This window comes from Anneissia japonica, unplaced genomic scaffold (assembly GCF_011630105.1).
Source record: "Anneissia japonica isolate Jap-2015-1 unplaced genomic scaffold, ASM1163010v1 scaffold16607_len328336_cov185, whole genome shotgun sequence".
NCBI classification, from domain to species: domain Eukaryota; kingdom Metazoa; phylum Echinodermata; class Crinoidea; order Comatulida; family Comatulidae; genus Anneissia; species Anneissia japonica.
This window is the reverse complement of record NW_022703093.1, coordinates 143,671-167,217: the sequence shown is the minus strand read 5'-3', so window position 1 is coordinate 167,217 and position 23,547 is coordinate 143,671. Positions and strand designations below refer to the sequence as shown.

The following is a 23,547-nucleotide window of genomic DNA, read 5'->3' as shown; positions in this document are numbered from 1 at the left end:
GATCCGATTCCCTTTCAAGGAAACGTAGCTGAAAACTGGAGACGTTTCGAACTAGATTTTGATATATATATATTGAAGCCGCCCATGGAAATAAATCAGACAGAGAGAAAGCATACATATTATTAAATGTTGCAGGCAAGATGCCATTGAAAAAAGTAAGAGGTTTTACCTACAAACCTGCAATTACTGATGCTGACGGCAACGTTACTCCATCTGAGTCCACTGAAAAACTGGCAGACCCAAAGAAAAAATTTTGTGACTTTTGCTTACCACGAAAGAATATTATACCAGAAAGGCATAAATTCAACACTCTTTCTAAATTACCAGATGAACCTGTTCAAGCAAACCCTTTCAAAAGTTGTGAATTTGGTCCGATAACTGACGAGCTAATAAAAGATAGGATCGTATGAGGTGTTGATAAAGAAGTAGTGAGAAAAGCGTTATTATCTCAGAGTGAATTAACTTTGGATGAAGCCATTCAGATATGCCTGGTTCATGAAACTACAGAAAATGCAAACAAACAATTGTCACAGACAATCGACGTACTAAAGTTTGAAAAAACCAAATCGCAGCACAGTAAAGTTTGTGGAAGGTGTCTCATCCACGATATAATTGTCCTGCATATAACAAAGAGTGCAGCAGATGTGGAATTTTAGGACCTTTTGGAACACAGTGTAGGAAACCTAGGGGTACTAGTGCACAACACAAGCATACTTACAAGAAACCCCAAGTGAAACAAAGATACAAAAAAAAGCCTAATAAGCAGACAGTGTATGATATCGCAACAGAAGAAGCACAAAATGAAGAATTCTTTGTTGTAGAAGGCATAAACATTGATACAGTTGACAGAAAAAATGTAATAAAAAACAACTGTAATGGTCAACAATCACCCTCTCACATTAAATATAGACACTGGAGCCAAGTGTAATGTAATACCACTAAATACTCTGCAAAATATTAAAGCTGCTGATGACATAGACCAATCAAAAAAGCCAAATCTGGTAGCATATAGTGGTAATACCATAACTACTTTGGGAATGGCAAGATTAATGATAGATTCTGCGGGAAAACAACACCAACTGAAATTCTATGTTCTTGAAGGTGATTACACTCCCATAATTGGATTAGCAGATTCTTTAAAACTTGAGTTGCTAAACGTTAATGATAACATGGTGCATGTCGTAACACAAGATATTCCAGAACTAACAGAGTTTTCGGATGTTTTTGGTGACGATTTGGGCAAGTTACTGATGAAATATAAGATGTCTGTAGACCCTTCACTACCGTACCGTTAGTGGTAAGACCACCAAGGAAAGTTCCAAAGCCCATGGAGGACAAAGTAATTAAAGAACTTAAACGAATGACAAAAATTGGCGTCATCACTCCTGTAGAAGAGGCAATAACATGGGGGCCCTATACAGTACGCTGAGGTCGGAGAGATGGCCCCATAATCTTATGCTCTGTCATTGACACAAATTGTCTCTACATTTTTTTACATTTAAATACTTTAAACATAATTCATATTTTCCCCCTCCCCTCATTTACATTCCTTTTACAATTTAGTCCTCAATGATATCTTTCTTGACATCGATAATTGCCCTAAGAGACCTTGAATTCAGCAAAACAATTCTCGTGAAAAAGACATGTATCCCTCACCCTAAAGTAATAAACAAGGAATCTACATAATTTAGCACTCATGGGATGTAATCTTACAATAGATACAGTGTGCTGTTATATTAGTTCACATGTTATTAAACACTCGAAAGAATCTTCATAATACATTTACTAAGAAAGCATGTCGTGATTTTAATCATATCGCAAGCGTTCGTGCGCCCGACACACTTCGTCGAAAATAGTAAATTCAAAAGAGACAATTATAATAATACGTCCTTGATATTATACTAGATAGACTTAAAGTTGGACAAATGAGTTTGTTTGCGAACTAACTAATTAAATTGTTACATGAAGTTTGATACAAACAATCGACGGGATTTTAGTACGTTATGTTTTTCTTCCCGTAGATTGGTTTCTATACCAAACATGAGTAATAACAATAGACAATACAATACATAATCACCTCTAAAAACTATACTATAAAATACTATACTATACTAAGTCAGCTTCAACTAGATTAAACATGAGAAATTATATCAACATTTTTTTTGGAGACATTGACGCATGAATACCGGCAAGTTATACATCCAAGTTTGATAGAGATTTATATGAAAAGGTTTACAATTAAAACTTTTAGGAACTGACCAACCATAGAATTTCGAACACAAGAGAGGACAGTAACCTTTTAAATAATAAAACGGAGACTTGGTGAATGGAAAATTAGAATTACATCTAGGCCTACTGCACGTGGGTTATAGTCTATAAGGCATATCATACATCAACATTCAATCGTGGAAAAATTAGTACAAAAACATTAAAAAAATTATTTTATAAAAAGTGTAAGCAATTAGGCATTCAGATACCTTACCAAGCAGTTATCATAACAATTTTGTACTAACTTTCTTGTCTCAAATAGAGGACCCCGGGTCGGTTAAGAGGCGCGTAAATCGGGACGGCCTCTCTCTCCCGAAAAATAAACCATCTCCCGCAAATTCATTAATTCCGCATGTTTTTACTACTGTAACCATTTTATTATCATTTGTCTCGCGGAAGTCAGTGTCGATGGTACTGTATCACCATAAGCAGCAAAACAAAAGTAGATGTCCTAAAAGCTGGTTTAAACAGAGCTCTCCTGGGAATGACCTCTTTTAACATAGGACCCCTTTTGGTTCAAAATACTGTACAAAGATAGGCCTAACTATGTTGTACTGTACTGTACTAGGAACACCAAAAAAGCAATAAAAATGTAATGATTTGGCATTTTCTTATCTTCGATTAATGGAAGGTTACCTCCATTTAATGTATGGATTTGCTGATCTAATTACGATAACGGAAAATCAACTCGTTTAGAAAATTCGAGAGAATGGGCAGTGTTTACCTGTACCAAATGAAATACCTTGGCCTACTTTTATCCCGTAAAAAGGAACAATCGAAACTCTCGCTAAACACAGGTCGTATGACTAATAAAAAGAATAACCTAATGAACTGTCGTTTTAAAAGTATGAATAGATACAGAAACCAATTGGAAAAAGCAACAATATGATTTCGTATAGTAAAATATTGCCTCGTTGCTAAAATCTTGTAAAATCGTGTAGTTCTCACAAGAAACACGAGTGCTTTCTTCTGTCATGATGCGAAGTCTCAGACACAAAGCCTGACACGATCATTAGATAAAAGCTAAGATTATCTTGTCATCGGCAATAATTTGATAATCTAAATTTATAAAAAAAATGTTAACTGTATGTTGATCATAGAATTTTATTACAAACTACAATCAATACGCTTTTATAAATGGCTACCAATTTAATCTTTGATTTTAACTTGCAGATTTATTACTTTTTGTATATATTTCTTTAATTGTAATGACGTTATATAAGTTTTATCCGTAACGTTTTAGTTTAAAGTGAATATAAAAAGTATTTCCACTATAGGTTAAAGACACGGCCTTGCTGAAAAACAAATTTAAATAATTCTGTTGAATATAATTTCCCTTAGTAGTATCTCATTCGATTTTGCTAATGCACAGATGTATCTTATAAATCTTTGGGAGTCTGGTCGCATTCGACATGAATAGGCACCTGGATTCACAACAACGTATTTGTGGTCTCCTATTGGAGATTAAGTTTATTTATTCTTTGTCAAAAATATCTTAATGTGTGTAGGTGTGATTTTCTTTCATATACTTTTTTTTTATATAATAACCTATTTTTGACAACAAATCCTACTACTACTAGAATACGTTATTATTATTATTATTATTATTATAGTATTCAAATTACAAAATTCAAAGGCTCATTTTCAATTCAATTTGTTGGTCTGTAAAGTCCTGCCCACCTTCTCTAATTCTATAAATAGGATTAGTTGTGGTACACGCCAAATAGACTTATTTGTTAAATAACTTAATATGTCATACACAATTTTAAGTTATCTATACACAGAAATATAAGTAGGAACTATTGAATACTTTTATCGGATGGTTGATTCTATGCTACATTTTACCATTGTTCTCAGGTCATGACTTTCCATCGGTGACTTACCTAAGAAAAACTGGCCATTGTCTAGCTTTGTGGGTTCATCTGCGATCGCAAGCCAGACAATGGTGTCTGCTCCCTGCTCTGGAGATCGTAGTTTCTCCTTGAATGTATTGTAGAATCCCGGCATTGATGTCCTCACAGCGGGGGTGTCTGCCCAACCGGGGTGCATAGCGGAAAACAGCACATTTGAATGTTGTTTTGCCCATTGGCTTGTCATCACAACTTGTTGACGCTGAGGATGGGTGGGTAATAAAATAATATTAATTTTGAAATGAAGTAGAATAATTTTTTAAAACTGATAACAATAATATTAACTTTGGAAGGAAGTAGAATGGGTGGATGGATCATGGACCTAATTAATAGGTCCATGGAGGGATTTATTTAGTGTAATACCAAAGATAATCATGAAAGCCTGTAGAAGACTGATGTTGTTGAGATAGCAAGTTAAAATTGTTAAATTATAGAGGCCAGCATTCGTTTTGATGTGTTTTAGATCACGTCAGAAGAGACGTTGTGGTGTTGAGCCAAATATCAGGGTTGTTGTTGAAACCCCGGCAAAAGAAAGAATAAAAATAAATTTACTTAAATGACAGAACTGTCATCGAGAAAGTCATTTACATCTAGTTTCCATAACAACTGATTTCCAGTGGGGTCCTTCAGGATGTTCGTTGGGCAGTAAACAGTGAGACAATCCCCTGCTTTTTTTCGAAGAGCGTATTGCATTCTTTAACGTGCATATGGGCCATAATGCACACAGGACCAACGGCTAAAATATCTCATTCATAAGACGGTGCAGTATGGTAACTTGCATTTCAGCCCTTAGCTGAAATACATCATATAATCATCACCACGAGCATCATCATCACCATCATTGTCGACAATTATGATGTACATCATTTATTTAAATACAGTATATATTTTCTTTAATGGAATGCTGACAGACTGTGTGCTATCTACCTTATTTTGAGCATAAACAAAAGTACCATCAAACTTGCTCATTTTATCACTGTTGAAATCCTCAATGTTTAGTTTTGTTGTGTACATACCACCTGATGATACAGTTATCTGCACAAAAATAAAAATTAATAATAATAGTAATCATGAGAATGCTATTCATCTCACCACATAGAGTGGTTACCAACCTTCTCGCATATGAAGAATGGGCCTGCATTTCAAAGTAATTTTTTTTATGAAACATGCATTTTGCAAAACCTATGCATGATTATGATTTTATTGGTTTATTAGTGGCGCCGCCACTGTCTCACAATTTACTGGGGGACTTCCAGCGGCCTAAGCCTAGCCTAAGCAGCTGGCTAGTGTCAGATAGAGTGTCACATCCACACTAGACTATGTAGCGAAGTGTGTAGGCTTCTAGAAGTCCCCCAGTGGTTGTTGTTATCGGAAAATTTCATTTCAAATTTCGCGAAAATGCTCTATAGGAACTTGTTTATATAAATAAGCAGCAGATGTTTATATAGGGCAAATGTCATGTTTAAAACAAGACCATTTAGTGTAATTTAGTGTATTATCCATAGAACTTTTTTTTTTAATATTCTAAATGTGTTTTTGATGAGTGTGTGATAAATTGGTCTATACCCTTCCCAAACTCAGGCCTTCACCTCCTAATTGGCACTGCACTCCCATAGTCCACTCAAACACATTGTTATCAGTCACGCATTCAAATAAGTCTTCAGAATTTTGTGGGTTATACTTGGTGTTTTTTACACTGAAATCCAAACTAAACCAATATTATAAAGAACAACATTGTGAAATACAAAAGCCTTCCTGGAGCTGCACTTCTCTAGAAGCTTACCACTCTGCCTTGACTTGATTTACTAAGCAGAGGAATCAATTCAGTTGTTAGGATGTAAGTTCCAAGAGTGTTGGTAGCAAAATTCTTTTCAAGTCCATCTTCTTGTTTTTCTCTTGTATTGATCATGCAACCTGCATTATTCACCTATAAATAAATAGAAAAAGTTAAAAAAATCTAAATAAAAATGCAATGTACCTTTGCTCTCCTAGCCACATCTTTTCTCTGCTACGCTTTTTCCACCTAGGTTAGCCAGACTTCAGAGGAAAACAAATTTTTGATATGTTGTATAATTGATTTTTTTCAAAGAAATAAAAAGGATCTTGACTAAAAACTGGGAAACAGTTAATGAGATAGATTTTTTAATATTGTTTTTATATTTTCCTACAGAGTCTGGCTTTAAGTTCAATTGGATAACCAATATGTTTATTCTCTATATAGACACATTCTATAGCAATTATCCTTTTTTGTTTATTCTAATTTTGATATCCTATGAGTTTGCAAAGCATAGGAGCCCTATGTGAAAACTGAGACTTTCTATGAAACGGGTTACCCAGTTTAAATAATAAATCTTTGCAATATTTTCTATTAATTTACTGTATTTACTCTGTTTAATGACATATATATCTCAGCTCTAAATATACTTTTAGTGCCTTGAGCACTACTGCAGTGGATTTGTGCGCTTTATAAATCTTATTATTATTATTATTATTATTATTATACTTTACATTTATTTTGAGATCACAACTCTTTTATTTATATTTGAAGGAACAGCAATAATATTTTTTTCTTTGGTGACTGTAGTTGGTAGTTCCTTAGTAGGCATGATGGCCAATCATGCACACTGCATACGAAATCAGTGATGCCTTCATTCAACTTGTAGATAAACTTACAGAATCAATATTTATGCAAATCCCCAGTCAATGAATTTGTGAAGTGTTTATAGTGTGATATTTCAAAGTTAAATCTCCAAAGCTATAATCAGGTATTTATAGCGCAACACTTTCTAAGTTAAGTCTCTAAAGCTATAACCAGGTATGCTGGAATTCAATCCAGGATCTGGGGATTGGATCAATTAATATTTGATCCGCATATTTACTAATAAATTTAATACCTCTGTGGCTTACTATAAATTTCCGAGCTACTTATTTTACTGTTTGATTTAAAGAAAATAAATAAATAAGAATACAACAATACAACTTACTAGAACATCTAACAATGGCTGGTTTTCTTGGAAGCTTTTTGCAAATTCAAAAACATTATTTGGTTTTGACATATCCAGGATGTGGAGATGGATGTCCTGAAGAAAAAAAAAAAAAAAGTAAAGTTAGTTCATTTGACCTAGTTCAGCTAGTACAGAAGTACAGAAAAGAGAATTCAGGCTCAGACTACAGCAGCCTCTTTTGGGGGTCAAATGGGCAGTAGTGTGGACACATTAATATGTTTGCCTTCCAATCCCAGTGTCTTATGTCAATGTTACAGAAATTTTCTCACGACTGAAAATAATTGACTCCCTAAGCCTCACTATGGGACTTATTTTAGGTAAAGCATCTTTTCTGTCTGTTTGTCTTGTGGAATGGGATTGCCAGTAGGACAGTGATTAAGTTTGCTACTGGCATTCCTTGGCACTAGTTCCAATAGTGAATAACAAAAAATTTAACACAGTCTGAGGCACCTGATTTCCTGTTTTTTGAATGATGTTATTTTTGGCTTCCTCGCCTCGCTCCAGATTTCGGCAAACCATGTGTACAGTACCACCTGGGAAAAACAACCTTAAAGCTTAGAAGAAGGCTAAATGTATAAAGTTGTTTACATTGAATACAATAATTTTTATTTTTTAAAATTTTATTTATTAAAATAATAAAACAAGCTGTTTGCCATGATTACACCTGGATGGCTATAGTACTCCAGAGTGATGTTATGTTTTAGTTCAAGCTAATGAGATTGATCAGGAGCCAATCATAGACCTGTCGAACCTAAGACATTTGGAAAAGCATTTTTTCCAAACACTTTTTTTTATTATTCTTATCATTTATATAGTGTCTTTTCTTTGCAGATACAAAGAGCTTCTTTTCCTGGTCATTGGGTCCAAATGCCACTGGTAATCAGCGCAGGGGCAGACGACACCACCAGGTACCCAATGCAGATAAAGCGCCTTCCTCCAAGTGAAATGTACAGATAGGGATTAAAACCTCGACCCTGACAACCCCACCACCACTTATTTCTTATTAACAATAATGCTCTTATATATTGTACTATAATTATTATTATTATTATTGAACAAATTAATCAGGTTTGTAAATAAATATCTTTATCAATTAATATTACCATTATTATCACATTTGTCATTTTTATCATTATCATTAATATAATACTGATATAATATTATTAGTATTACATAGGATGCATCACTAACCCTTTTGTGCTAAAGTTTCAGCTGCAGATTTTCCAATCCCACTGTTTGCTCCGGTTACCATAAAAACCTTTTCCGACAAATCAACATCAAGGGCCTTTAGGTCAAAAGATTTTTCAGATTTGTTGTATCCACCTCTGATCAAATGAACATACACAAAATTATATAGTTTCAATGATGTTAAGTGTGATGTTAAACATAATATAAAATATTGTTTGAAGGTTTGCATGGCGAAGTAATAATATAATATTAATGCTTGCGGTACCACATAGACAGTTCTGAAAAGAACTGTTGTTGTTGGTTGAGAATATCTCGATGTTTCGATTGAGTTGCTCGAATGTCTTCAGGAGAATAATATCTGTAGAAATCCCAAAACAGTAATGTTTTGGTGAGTGAGACTTGGTTGACAACTAAACAATAACTGAGAGTATGTGTGAAAAGGCTAAACAATATATAACATAAAACATAATATATAAAACATAATATATTTATGAAAACTGGCACCTGAAAGAGCTAGAATTATTTTATACTATCACAAAAACTGAAAATTTAAAATAGATAGATACAGAACCTGACAGAAAATAAGACTTTTCAAAGAATACCAATTCTTTCTAGAGTGGGAAATGAACATCTATGTTTTCAATTTACCTTTCAATTTATTTTAAAATTTATATATACACCACTACTAAATAGAGAGTATAAACATTACAATATATAAAAGATTGTATACTTGCTTGGTAAATTCTTTAATTCCTTTCAAAGAATACCAATTCTTTCTAGAGTGGGAAATGAACATCTATGTTTTCAATTTACCTTTCAATTTATTTTAAAATTTTATATACACCACTACTAAATAGAGTATAAACATTACAATAAAAGATTGTGTACTTGCTTGGTAAATTCTTTAATTCCTTTGGTAATAAATACAGCATTTCTGTAGAAAGACCCCATCGTACTTCAAGTTCTATTTCCAATTGGTTCAGTAAAAACTGTCAAGAAAAATGTTAATAAATCCGTATATTTTTTGCAAATAGTCCTGTATTGTAGAATGTGTAATGTAAATGTACAGATCTTAATTAAGAGGTAACAGTACATGCATCCCAAGTGAGGAACCCTTTCGAGTACTCAACGTAAACAGCTAAAAACAGTCCCTGCAAACACAATTAATCTGTATTAATTCAACTTTTTAGTGCTTTTCAAGATCTTGTGTGAATATATGTTTAATATAATCAATAATTCATGTAAATATATATTTATATAATGTCTTGGAATTATATAATTTTAAATCAACAGTTGATACGATTAATTTCTGAGGTCGTATGACTATGGTAGTACAAGGTCCAGTGGTTTTATCTCCCTGGTTTACTTTTATAAAATCATTCGAAAAGTTAAAAAAAATTTATATCAACATAATTTGAGGAATTATACTCCCTCCCTCCTTGTATTATAAAGTAAGTTCAAATAATATGGATGCTCTAAATTCAAAAAATCTTTTAGACTTTTATCAAAATTAACAATCTAGTACATATATGAATTTAAAAAAAATATATAAAAAAAACTGAGAATCAATGAATATGAGATGAAAAATGAAAACACAATTAAACGAGATTCTTGGTATTGAACTAGGCCTAGTTAACTTAAATAGAGGTTGTCAGGCCTACCTTAAACTAGGCCTCTATACCAGGAGCTAAGCCCTAGCTAGTAAATAGTGTACAACGATAGGCAGGCTAGCTAGGCCTAGAATAAAATTACTCCTGAGGCCTTGCTTGATTGACTGACTGAGTGAGGAGCTAGCGCTCCACCTCAATCAGCAGTAGTAATAGGATTTGCGTCGTCAAAAATATATTTTTAGGCCAGATATATTCAACTCACTATTACGACACTCTCCTAATGTTTATAAAGCATGACAATATAATATTAGTTTTTCTAAGAACCCCTTTTGCATCTTGACGAAATCATGTGCACTTGTTTTGGTTTATGTAACAGCTGACATTTGAACTATAAATTAGTCACGCCCCTATTTGGGTTGAAAGTTGAGAGTTCAATAAGAATTTCGATGATCGATACTTCAACGCAAATCTGTAAATCTTCTTTGCTGACGTCAGAAGAGCAGGAAGAGAGTGTAAACTAATCTTTTTCTCTATAATAATACACACAATAACTTCAAGATGGTAAGCCTTTTCTATAATACATCATTTGCCTTGATACTAGGCCTATATGTCTTTCATACTCATCTAGTCTAGGCCTAGTAGTAGTATAGTAGGGTAGGATGGCAGCATCATCGGGCAAGAAGGTCTGCCAACCTGCTCTGGCTAGGCGGCCTCAGCTATATCAAAATCATTGTCTACAGTCTACAGACAGTACAGTAACCTAAAGAAAGGCTTGGTCTAGGTCTAAATATATTTTATCTTCCTCAAACGAACTTTTTAAAATCTCGGTGCCTTTGTTCATTTCTAGTTCTCAAAAATTAAAAACAAAGCCATATTATTATTAAAGCTAAAATTCGGTTGCTAGCAAAAGGGTTTCATAAAATCATATTGCAAAGTTCTCATCAGTGTGAGAGTGTAGTAACTAACGATATTTTTTTTGGTATTTTTAGATGCAATTCATGTTACTGTTTAGTCGTCAGGGCAAGCTGCGGCTACAGAAATGGTACCAGGCTCATCCTGATAAGGTTAAGAAGAAGATCTCGAGGGAACTAATCACAACTGTCTTATCTAGAAAGCCCAAAATGTGTAATTTCTTGGAATGGAGGGATCTAAAAATTGTTTATAAAAGGTGAATTTTCAGTTAAAAAATAGTCCTAATACGAATTATTCAGAATATGCTAAAAACTGTTTCTTTTGGAAAGAACACAATGTCATTTTTTGTTAACTGTCATTCAATATATACAAACCAGATGAATATTTCCCATCATGTTTCATTCAATGTTATATATTTTATTCTTTTCTTTTTTTTTGTTACAAAAGTCATATTCTCTTATAAATATAAGTTACTGTATAATTTAATTATAATATAGTTTTATCCTCTTTGGCTAAACATAATTTCAGCATATAAATATGAAGTTAAAACTTTTAGTAATGATAAATGTCTTTTAAAGCCAGGAATGTCTTTTTAAAGCTGAGGAAAAAAAGGTGGTTACACCCCTTTTCTCCCAGCTTTTAAATGTTCAAAAATCTGTATCTCATTAACCATTCTTGAGTTTTTCGTCACACCACTCTGCCATTCTTCAGTTCCATGTATCAAACAAGACATTGTCTACAATCTTAATCTGAGAAATGTACTTTTCAAATTCCTCTATCTGCAGTGTTCCTTTGCTGCATCACCCTTTTTTGTAAAGCTCAATTACAATGTAATGTACCATACCCTCAGTGGAGGTGTGGCACAAGATGCTTGCTTTCAAATCCCAAGGTCCAGTGTTCAAATCCTGTGACAGGATTTGTTCCTTGTAGCAAAGCCACAGTAAATATGCCATGAGCAGTATGGATAAATAAAGCACAACAAATGTACATCATTGTTATAATATCTGTAATCACTTTTTTTTCAGATATGCTAGCTTGTACTTTTGCTGCGCAATCAATGAAACTGATAATGAACTCCTGACTCTAGAAATCATTCATAGATATGTTGAACTTCTAGATAAATATTTTGGAAGTGTGAGTAATTTTCCTTTTACTTTTTTGAAATATTTCCTTTGCTGCAAATATAAACAAAACTAAAGAAAATGAAAATAATAATGCAACATAAATTGTGCATTTATGATACTGTTTTTATTCTACAGCAGATTCAACTATTGCTGATGGTGAATCACTATCAATACATCAGTAGAGTTATCTTTGAAAATCCAATTATAATCCACCAAGAAAACATATTATACAGAATTTTTCAATGTTCATTAACATCTTTCTTTTTGATGTGTAGAAATAAAAAGGAAAAAACTCCAAAATGTTTTACTGACCATTTTAAAGCATATTTAATAATTGATACCAACATAAATATGACTACTCTATTTTTATGTTTTATTATTAATGCATTATACTTACCTCAATAGGTTTGTGAATTGGACATAATTTTCAACTTTGAGAAAGCTTACTTTATGCTGGATGAATTAATGTTAGGAGGTGAAGTGCAAGAAACCAGTAAGAAAAATGTGCTTAAAGCAATACAGGCACAAGACTTGTTACAAGAGGTATGTACAGTAAAATATTTAAATACTAAGCATACATTACCAATATTGGACAACTTGCTTTTAAGGATATAAATTTTGAGTTTATGCAAGGGAATCATAATACAGTTAAAACTTGCCTAAGTCAACTTTTGCCTAACTTGATTAATTTATAAGTCAAATTTATTTAACATGCTAAATTGATCTGTAAGTAAAATTTTATTGTCAAACTAATTTTTAATGCCATTTTGGATTTGACTTGGGCAAGTTCAACTGTATTAAACCCTAGCAATGTCTCAAGTTGAAGAAGTGCATTTAATGGAGAATTTATTTTTGCCAGAATACTGGAATACTGATGTGTCAAACTTATTGATCATGAATAATACTTTGCAAATTTTGACCTCGCTAATTGAATTGGCAAATTACGAAAACATGCTACAAAATCTCAATGGTTAATTTCTTTCTTTTGATCAGCTAACAGAGTGTCCACCACACACTGTTGGATTTTCACCTAAAAAAATATCACAACACAAGAGATATTATTTAGTAGTTTTATGAGATCAAAAAATTACCAAATTCCAAAACACATGAAAGTAAACAGTGGAAGCTGTTTACTCTCATGTGCAGCAGGCTTTGAAGTGAAAGTTAATAAGGTTTTGATACATTTTAAACAGAAATGTAATGCCTATTTTTCTTTTTCTTCAACAGGAAGCTGAGGTGAATCGTAGTGTACTGGAAGAGCTAGGCCTCACATAAATTCTGCTTCAAGAAGTTATTACCATCCTATATGTTTTATCCATACCAACTTAATGTGACCCTTGAACCTTGGCCAACTGATCCCTTAAAGCCAGGCACTCAGCTCGCCTCGCGGTCGATGTGATTTTTATGGAGAACGCAACACCATGGCATATGTGCTACGGATCGTTTTTAATGACGATCGTTCAGACTGCCGCAATCAGCAGATCGTGTTACGTAGCTGGATTCATTTTACGACACATTGAGTTCCTGGCTTTACTCTTTGATGACATAATCTTGAATATTACTGTATTGTATTCAGAAATCTCTTATAACTTATTTAGCTTTATGATTGATAAAGTAGATTATAAGTAAAGATCATGCTTTGCTAAAAGGCTGATGTTGCAGTTTTAAAACATTGTCAAATTTCCCTGCTAGATTGAGATCTAATTGGTATACAGATGAGATGGCAAAGGTGTGATGTAGCATGTGTTGTAGTACAGGGGTTCCAAGTCTTCCATGAATCTTTGAATTTGGAACCACTGTGCTGTGACGCAGGTGTCTATAATGTACCAGGGGTCCCATGTCTCCCGGAAAATAACCCATATCCTGCAATTTCATAATATTTGCAAGTTTTCACTACCTTATTATCAATGGTCTCATGCACGTCAGTGCCTATGGGTATTGCCATGTGCAGCAAAATAAAAATAAATATGTTAAGGAAGCTCATTAACCAGATGTCACAGAATTTGGGACTCCTGATGTACATACCGTCGCTCACATCAACTAACACAATCAAAGTAGATTGTGTTAGTTTGTGAAATCACAGTAGCGCGTCAAAACGAGCGCATATTGGTTGTCAAGCAATTTTGTATTCTTTACCACACAAAAGTCCTTAACAACAACAGCGCGTATTTCGACGCGCTTTTTTGATTTCACGAACTAACACAATCTACTTTGATTGTGTTAGTTCGTGATGTGAGTGACGATACATACAATATTTAAAGCCCATTTTACAAGTTTCTTTACTTTTTTTTTCTTGTATCATAATGACATTTCATGTACAGTATTACCTGTATTACTTATTAATGGTAAGTTTGAATATACTATAATTGTTGAGTGTGCTTTGAATAGTACTATCAAAAATACAAATTTTTTCCCCCAAGTCATAATGAAGCTTTAAATCAATATGTTATTTTCATTCCATTTATAATTATATGCATGTTACTTTGTACACCAATGAAAAGCATACTACAATAAAATAAGAACGAAAACTGAGTTAAATATTTTCTGTCTTTTATTTTTGTTATTAGTATGATGCTCATAAAAGAAATTATAAAATTACCCTAAAGGATTACGGTTAATATACTGGCAACTGATGAACTGCGTTTATACAACCATGAAGGAAAATAATTAATTCCTCCATGATACAACAGTGACAGTTATTTTGGTGTTTGCTTACAACAGGGGTGGGCATAAAAATGGGTCGGAGTACTAAAGTAAATTATTTGATTTAACACCTGTACTTTGATTTTCCAGTGTGCTTCCAAAAACCTTCATGGACTGCTTTTATACCATTTTATTTTAAGTTATAATATTACTTTACCCAATGATTGGTGCTGGGTCATAAAAAAATAAAACAAGCAGATTTCTAACCAAAGATGGTTGGCAACCGCACTTTTCCCCCACCTTTGGTATGCAAGCAAGATCATACTTTATAGCCAGAGGAGATGGTAGTTTATAAATAGAGAGTATGGAAGTGTATATCAATCATTAGCCATTGTTATTGTCATTACAATTGTTCGCTGTCACAATTGTTACCATTAATAACCTCATGAACTTCATTTTCACAATTTTCCACAGAGCCACCATCACTACTTGCATTATCAGTTTCAAGTGTTTTATCAGTTTTTTTGTTTTTCTTATGTTTTTTGTGCTTGGATTTCTTGCGTTTCTTGCGATCCTTTCTTCCATTATTATCAAGCACATCATGTTTTTCTTGGTCCCTACACAGAATCTCCACCTGTGATTCTTTACACTCCTTTGTACTACTCTCTCCGTCTCTTACTTCTCTACCTCTCGAATTATAAGATTTTTCTCTGCTGCCACTCCGAGACCGAACACCTTCACTGTCACCACATCTTTCTTTTTGATTTCTGGACCTTTCCTTTTGTTCGCCATCCCTTTCCTGGCTTTTACTCCTGGAATGATGTTTGTCTCTATCCCAATCCCTGTCCATGCTTCTACTTCTTGACCTTTCCCTACTATAACTCCTACTCCTGCTACGAGAGTTACTTTTGCGTCTTTCTCTATTCTCTTTTCTATGTGAATACCTTTCTCTACTTCTTTTCCTTCTGCTTCTGTGTCGCTCTCTGCTCCTGCTTCTGCGCCGTTCTCTGCTTCTACTTCTGCGCCGCTCCCTACTCCTATGTCGCTCTCTGCTCCTACTCCTAGTCCTGTGTCGCTCCCTGCTTCTACTCCTGTGTCGTCTGTGCTTCTCCCAACTCTCATCTCTGGATCGCCATCTCGAATGATCCCTAAAGCGTCTCTCGCTTTGCATGGGAGTGTCTAGCCTTGATCTCTCACTAGGCCACCCTCCTCTCCGTGAGCTCCACATCTGTGAGTTTATTTCATCTGCTTCAGGAAACTCATTGGTTGGGTTACGGAACACATGCAGGAAATTACAGTTCTTTCCTTTTGGGCACTTTTTTCGGTGGTACAAGCCTACAAAAAAAAAAAAAACACATATATCAACAACACAAATACCAACAAAATATTATTTCTGTAATAAAGAAAACCATTATTTTTAATAGAAAGCGGAATGCAATCATCAAATACTAACCCATTTATTAGAATTAAAATACTGTATTATGGAAATTTAAAAGAGAACCACAATATCCGATCAAAGAACATATTATTTTTTTTTTAATGAAATGAGAAAGAAGTTTTTTGTTAATCATGATCTATCATAAAGCCCCACTATTCTTTGTTTTCAAAATGTTGGCATGAATTTGAATACTCACCACAAATTGCTGCATTCCAATTTGTAACTGGAGAATATTCACAAGACAGCTGCCTACCAGCATAGAAACGACCGTTAAACATGCTGAAAGCGTTACTACAGCCAGCCTCTGTCTCAAACTCAACATACACATTCCCCCTCAGGTGAGGTTCCCAATTACTGCATACCTGGTGAAAATGAATATCATTACAAAATGTTAATAATGGTTAGATATATCAACAAAAATACAAATAAAGACATTTTATATGCAGTGAATACAATAGGTTGACTGGTTGAAAATAAACATAGAATAAAACAATTATTTGTGAATGGGAATTCATGATGTTCATGTACTGAGGGAGAGTATTCCATAATGTTTGCAGCAGCTAATCAGTGTATTTGGCATTTTAACCCTACCAGGTACTAACTTATACTTCTGAGATGCAGATAAAGTGCCTTTCTCAAGGACACAAGTGAAATGCACAGCGAGGGATTCAAACTTTAAGGTGGGAAAGCAAACCATTCCTGCTGCTTTAAACCATTTCTATCAACCAAAATAGAAGGGGAGAGCAATGATTTACACAGAACTGTAGAATTAGGCATAGGCCAACATAAAAAAAAAAGAAAAAAATAGAATCTGAAACCAATTCTTACAATATAATTATTACCTTAAATTGAATAACTTTGCCAGCTTTCTTGAACTCAGCCAGTGCATCATCATAGAATTCACAAAAAGCATCCTGGGTTTCCGCTTCGTCGAACTCCAATCCAATATCAGCATCGTATTCATCTCGATAACTTTGCTCCATGGCGTAACAGTAAAACATTCCCTTGATCAGTAGTGTTGCACTGATTAAAGGATACTCGTGGTTGCGAGAACACCTACAAACATCATCAACAAACGAAGTACTAAGTGGCAGATCCAGGAATTTGAAATGGAGGGGGAGTGGGGGGCAGGGCGCAAATTTTGCAGATGGAGAGTCTAAACAGCTCAGCCTCAACATGGTTAAGGAATTTATGATTATGGCACCTCTATGTGACTAAAAATTTCATTTTTATCTCCATTTTATTTTTATAATCTTTAGATACTTAGGTGGGGGTAGGGGGAGGGTGGCCGGCTGGCCCCACCCCTTGAATGCACCAGTGATGCTAACACATAAATATTTATACAAACAATTCTTCACGATATAGTAACATTCAGATGATAAAGTTACATTATTCCAATCTGAAATTGATTTTGGATAACATAGAAATCAGAATCTAAACTGACAATACTGTAACTATAAAGTGAGATTCAGATGATAAGAATCACATAACTACAATCTGTGAAATTGATTTTGAATGACAGAATTGAAAATCTAAACTGACCTATTGCCAAAGCGACATACACCTGTTTTCAGATAAAACTTGCATTCTTCTGGTTTCCTCTCGATGTACCTCGGTGCTTCTGGGTTGTGCGTGGGTGCATCCTATTGAGTAAGCCAAACAATACGGTAAAAAGATCAAAGCAAACACATAACAGAAAAAGTATATAGAAAGTTGGAAAAAAGTACAAACAATATAATTTCAATGAGAATAAAAGCACATAAACAAAGACATATGGGTACAGTATTTGTTTTTTGATTTTCTTTTTTGGTGGGGTGGGGGGAGCGAGATGTAATAATTGTGCATGCTGTTGACCTACATTGCTCCGACCGTTAAACATGCTGAAAGCGTTACTACAGCCAGCCTCTGTCTCAAACTCAACATACACATTCCCCCTCAGGTGAGGTTCCCAATTACTGCATACCTGGTGAAAATGAATATCATTACAAAATGTTAATAATGGTTAGATATATCAACAAAAATACAAATAAAGACATTTTATATGCAGTGAATACAATAGGTTGACTGGTTGAAAATAAACATAGAATAAAACAATTATTTGTGAATGGGAATTCATGATGTTCATGTACTGAGGGAGAGTATTCCATAATGTTTGCAGCAGCTAATCAGCGTTTTTGGCATTTTAACCCTACCAGGTACTAACTTATACTTCTGAGATGCAGATAAAGTGCCTTTCTCAAGGACACAAGTGAAATGCACAGCGAGGGATTCAAACTTTAAGGTGGGAAAGCAAACCATTCCTGCTGCTTTAAACCATTTCTATCAACCAAAATAGAAGGGGAGAGCAATGATTTACACAGAACTGTAGAATTAGGCATAGGCCAACATAAAAAAAAAAGAAAAAAATAGAATCTGAAACCAATTCTTACAATATAATTATTACCTTAAATTGAATAACTTTGCCAGCTTTCTTGAACTCAGCCAGTGCATCATCATAGAATTCACAAAAAGCATCCTGGGTTTCCGCCTCGTCGAACTCCAATCCGATATCGGCATCGTATTCATCTCGATAACTTTGCTCCATGGCGTAACAGTAAAACATTCCCTTGATCAGTAGTGTTGCACTGATTAAAGGATACTCGTGGTTGCGAGAACACCTACAAACGTCATCAACAAACGAAGTACTAAGTGGCAGATCCAGGAATTTGAAATGGAGGGGGAGTGGGGGGCAGGGTGCAAATTTTGCAGATGGAGAGCCTAAACAGCTCAGCCTCAACATGGTTAAGGAATTTATGATTATGGCACCTCTACGTGACTAAAAATTTCATTTTTATCTCCATTTTATTTTTATAATCTTTAAATACTTAGGTGGGGGAATGCACCAGTGATGCTAACACATTATAAATATTTATACAAATTAATTCTTCACGATATAGTAACATTCAGATGATAAAGTTACATTATTCCAATCTGAAATTGATTTTGGAAAACATAGAAATCAGAATCTAAACTGACAATACTGTAACTATAAAGTGAGATTCAGATGATAAGAATCACATAACTACAATCTGTGAAATTGATTTTGAATGACAGATTTGAAAATCAAAACTGACCTATTGCCAAAGCGACATACACCTGTTTTCAGATAAAACTTGCATTCTTCTGGTTTCCTCTCGATGTACCTCGGTGCTTCTGGGTTGTGCGTGGGTGCATCCTATTGAGTACACCAAACAATACGGTAAAAAGATCAAAGCAAACACATAACAGAAAAAAGTATATAGAAAGTTGGAAAAAAGCATAAACAATAAAATTTCAGTGAGCATAAAAGCACATAAACAAAGACCAAGTGGTACAGTATTTGTTTTTTGATTTTCTTTTTTGGTGGGGTGGGGGGAGCGAGATGTAATAATTGTGCATGCTGTTGACCTACATTGCTCATGTATGACAGATCAGTGGCAGATCCAGGAATTTAAAATAAGAGTTTAATAAGAGAGGGGGGGGGGGGTTCCTCAGGATACTTTCACATATGGGGTCTAGGCCTATGCCACCTCAGCCCCACAATAGTTTTGCCTGAGTAAGAAAATTTATGATTATGGGTCCTTGGAAATGGCACTCTGTCTTTAATTTGAATATAATTTTCTGTTTTCTCCATTTTTAAAAATAATTTTAAAAGTTTAGGGGGCCCAGGTTGGCTTGGGCCCCTCCCCACTTGAATCCACCATTACAGACAACCTCTCCCAACAGCATACAATAATGAAAAACTAATTTGTAATTTTGCTGTTCCAAAACATTAGGCCCACAAACGTTGTATCCTGTATCACGCAGATGATGATGAATATCACAAAATAGGTCTATTTGTGGAGACAGGTGGAGGTGTAGAGTATTACATGTGGATAATTACCGTATTTTCAACACCTTGGTCATCTTCATCACTTAAAACATGCAAAGCATCCTGGGAAATATACAGAATTTACAAAATTCACATAGTAGCTGAAGGAAATGTTAAGTATTGTGGGATAGCTCTTGAAATACCTAAGGCAATATGTTCTACTGTTGCTTTAAAGTAAAATAATTAAATAAATGAACATAAAAAATATAAAAATACATATTACGATATTTTGTATTAAAATTACAACAAAACAGTAAAATACTTTAAAGACTATTTTTAAAAACTAATTTATGCAATTGTCAAACTTAATACTGTATAGCTACAACAAATTTAAAGTATTATATAAAAATCCAAATATTTTGTCACAGAATAAAAGATACACGATTTAGCTGCGGACACCTGGAACACATCTCATTTGCATACAGGTAAATAGATTCAAGTTAATCATACTGATGAACAGTTCAAGTACACAGTTAAGGAACAATATTTTAAATACAAATAATACTGTATTTCTAATTAAAAAAATATAACAATTATTATGAATATAAAATAAAACATTAAAATAATAATATATTAGTTCACTATCTGTGTAGGTATAATATATCACATTTTATTTCAACACAATCTGGGGATTGTAGGGGAATATATAACATCTACTGTAGGTTACTGAAAGATCAAATGAAGTAATGATTGTATTGAGATAAAAAGTTAGAAACAAAGTATATTTTAAGCGGATATGGAAAGTTGAGCAAACATCATCTTCTTGTCTCTTTCTCCTTATTTTCACCTCAAGTAATTTTTCCTTGCTTGTTTTCTTATTTTTGCTGTTCAGAAATTCCTTTTCCATGTTCTTTTGCTTCTCCAATTCTTCTTCTATTTTCCTCTGAAACAGATTTTTAAACACACAATTAACAAATGAAAAATGGACTTACAAATAACTTAAAATTAATTAACTTGGAATGAATAGGCATATCTAATAGGTGGGGGGGGGGGGGGGCTAATGAGGGAACAAAGGTTAAGTGGGTGGGGCACTCCAAGGGACTCCATAGATAAGCCACTGAATGGATTTACTATTAGGGAATGGAAACATTTGCAGCACAACAAAAAACTTAATGAAGTGCTGCTTTGCTTATTTGATGTCTACAATTTTGGTGACCTTTCACCCCAAAAATCACCTCTTCTGAATTTTATGTCAAAGTTTGACTTACCTCTGCTTCTTCTTGCTGTTTCTTCCATTCTTCCTCTTGCTGTTTTTTCCTTTCAAATAATATCTGTGCTACTCTTTCCCTCTCAAGCCAGGCCTGATGTGCTTTTTCTCTGGTAGAAGTGCACATAAAATAATTAGCCGAATACATTTCAGAAATATGTACTTTAAAGCTATCCTACCGAATATTCCTTTCAATCTCTTCTGTTCTTGTCTCTTGTTCATCATCTTCTCCTTCACTTATGTGCGGTATAGAGTCTGTATCATTTTGTTCTGTTAAAACACAAGATAAAACATTTGTTTTTTGTATAACCTTTTGTACCATTTGCTTGCTATGATTACATCGCAAAACCTGTAACATCATCAAAAATACAACATCTACATTTCTATAAAATTTTCATAATTTTTGATTGGTTGCATTTCTTATTATTAATCAGTCCAAGGCATATGGTTATCATAGAGAAATAACACCAAATAATTATTAGTTTGAATTTATCATTAGATAATTAGACAATTAAGGTTAAAAATATATTTTGCTTGCATCAAGGAAAAAGTGTTATGAGTGAAAATAAAAACTAAATTCTATAAAATGCCCTCTTAAAAGCATAAAATTTTACAAAAATATCATTGATCTAAAAATTTACTTTCTACCTGAACTAATGTGAAAGAATGTTTATATTAGTCTTAATCTATTATTTAAATATTTAATTGTTTTATTATGTTATTAGACTAAAATATATTCATATTTTGCTTAGCTAATAAAAAGAATTTAGAAAATGTTGATAATCTGGACAGAGCTTCACTGTTTTTGAAGTTTTATGTTAATATTTCATCATATTCTTAAAAGTTATTTCAGACTATGAAATATATTTATTATTTATATATTTAATTATTTTTTATTGTATTATTAATTAGACCAAAATATATTTGAATTTCAAAACAGTGTAATATATTTTTTTTTATATCAGATGTATATTTTTCTTGTTCCTTTATATTGGCCTTATACTGTAGCTATACTTTCTTTATTTATATTATTTTTTTGCTATATGTGGTATTGTTAGTTTATTTTTCTGCGTCATAAATCAGTAAGGGGTGTTTTGTCTGTCATTGTTTTCAAGTTTCTTGTTTTTACTTTTGATTTTAAAAAAAATATGGGTAATTCCATGTCAAATCAACCAAAAAAAAACCTCAATCTCTCGGAATTTGTTCAAATTTTTGTATGCTGTTGGGACCCATGAAAAATGATCAGAAATGAAAAATTTTTTCTCTAGGCCTCCTAATTAGCGAGATATCTGCTAACGAACTTTTGGCTAATTAGCGATACCTTGCGTGTTTAACCGACCATATCTCGAAAAGCGCGGCACCTACAGAGCTGATTTTGGTGTCATTTTAAAGCTATTGAGTAGCTCTATAACTTTATTAATAAATGCTAAGTCCTCAATTCAAATATAAAAAAGTTATGACAGGTTGTAAAGTTCAAAGTTGAATAAAAAAAATATATATCTTTTTTTTTTTTTGGAAATTCATGTTAGAGATACCTAATGATGTAAAGAAGCTTCCCTATAAGTTTGGTGATGGGCGCTCCAAAAGTTCCTGAACAATGAGCAAGTATTATGTATACTTGTCAATTCGAAATTGCATTTTCCGTATAATAACACAGTATTGTACCTATATAGGAAAACCAACAGTACACCATACTGCTTAGTTTTATATGTAGGTATGAGAAAATTAAACTTGCATCACTTGAAAATTCTCAGGTGGAAATTCCTTGGGATTTTGCAGGTGGATATTTCTTTGAATTTCAAAATAGGAACATGGTATTCCCATTGGAAAATCCCAGATTAGCACTGACCTACAGTATCAGGATTTTTCAGAATAGTTTCTGAAGTCATTTCAAGATGTCACAAAGCAAGACTCATTATATATTAAGGCAGACTTTCTGCTTTGATCCATTTGGAGTACATAAAAAAAAGAATAAATCAGGTTTTAAGGGAAGTAACTGAAAAGCTTATTGCAGACCATCAAAATCTTAATCTTAAAAGAGGACAGAAGATTTGCACACAATGCCGCAAGAAGCTTGCAAAACAACAGCCAGAATTAAAAGTGTGTGAGTTACCATTACCATCTGTAACTTCAACTAGCAGTAGTGAAGATGATGGCAATGGGAATGTTCCTGGTTCTTCTATGGATACTGAATTTCACACCTGTGAGTGACCTACAAACATTGAATAAGTCTTTGGAACTAATAGGTGAATCACCTGTTGACAAAAAACGACTACAAAGGGACAAGTATGTGAAAGGTAAGACACGGAAAATTGGTGAAAGTGTCAAGAAAAAGTTAGAAACTACTATGGGT

General features: G+C 33.6%; 3 protein-coding genes across 6 annotated transcripts in view; 1 reads left to right on the top strand and 2 right to left on the bottom strand.

Moving 5' to 3' along the window:
• Positions 1 to 4,151: 4,151 nt before the first annotated feature.
• On the bottom strand, positions 4,152 to 10,379 carry LOC117104303 (dehydrogenase/reductase SDR family member 12-like; the record flags this gene model as incomplete). 4 transcript variants are annotated; one of them, XM_033245092.1, is given in 8 exon segments in its annotated part: positions 4,152 to 4,380; positions 5,106 to 5,213; positions 5,962 to 6,105; positions 7,163 to 7,258; positions 7,634 to 7,716; positions 8,375 to 8,508; positions 9,264 to 9,360; positions 10,244 to 10,379. In XM_033245092.1, coding segments are annotated over 7 exon segments (853 nt in total), but the record flags the coding sequence as incomplete, so codon positions are not given.
• Positions 10,380 to 10,392: 13 nt separating this feature from the next.
• Positions 10,393 to 14,177, top strand: LOC117104304 (AP-1 complex subunit sigma-2). The gene is made up of 5 exons (XM_033245095.1): positions 10,393 to 10,542; positions 10,971 to 11,149; positions 11,919 to 12,027; positions 12,423 to 12,560; positions 13,245 to 14,177. Exons 1-5 carry the CDS (start codon positions 10,540 to 10,542, stop codon positions 13,290 to 13,292), a joined length of 477 nt encoding a protein of 158 aa, XP_033100986.1. The 5' UTR covers positions 10,393 to 10,539; the 3' UTR covers positions 13,293 to 14,177.
• Positions 14,178 to 14,300: 123 nt separating this feature from the next.
• Positions 14,301 to 23,547, bottom strand: part of LOC117104307 (U2 small nuclear ribonucleoprotein auxiliary factor 35 kDa subunit-related protein 2-like) — a 12,451-nt gene continuing 3,204 nt past the window's right edge. Inside the window, exons 3-13 of the mRNA XM_033245099.1 lie at positions 21,383 to 21,464; positions 21,196 to 21,304; positions 20,775 to 20,870; positions 20,000 to 20,050; positions 19,212 to 19,312; positions 18,542 to 18,755; positions 17,957 to 18,061; positions 17,641 to 17,741; positions 16,941 to 17,154; positions 16,295 to 16,460; positions 14,301 to 15,995 (exon numbers count right to left, since the gene is read on the bottom strand). Coding sequence (XP_033100990.1) covers positions 15,064 to 15,995; positions 16,295 to 16,460; positions 16,941 to 17,154; positions 17,641 to 17,741; positions 17,957 to 18,061; positions 18,542 to 18,755; positions 19,212 to 19,312; positions 20,000 to 20,050; positions 20,775 to 20,870; positions 21,196 to 21,304; positions 21,383 to 21,464 — 2,171 coding nt within the window. The 3' untranslated portion in view covers positions 14,301 to 15,063. The remainder of the gene's footprint in view (positions 15,996 to 16,294; positions 16,461 to 16,940; positions 17,155 to 17,640; positions 17,742 to 17,956; positions 18,062 to 18,541; positions 18,756 to 19,211; positions 19,313 to 19,999; positions 20,051 to 20,774; positions 20,871 to 21,195; positions 21,305 to 21,382; positions 21,465 to 23,547) is intronic.

Coding starts and splice junctions, on each gene's coding strand:
- LOC117104304 (XM_033245095.1), top strand. Junction 12,028..12,422: donor TAGATAAATATTTTGGAAGT/GTGAGTAATTTT, acceptor TTACCTCAATAG/GTTTGTGAATTGGACATAAT. Junction 12,561..13,244: donor CACAAGACTTGTTACAAGAG/GTATGTACAGTA, acceptor TTTCTTCAACAG/GAAGCTGAGGTGAATCGTAG.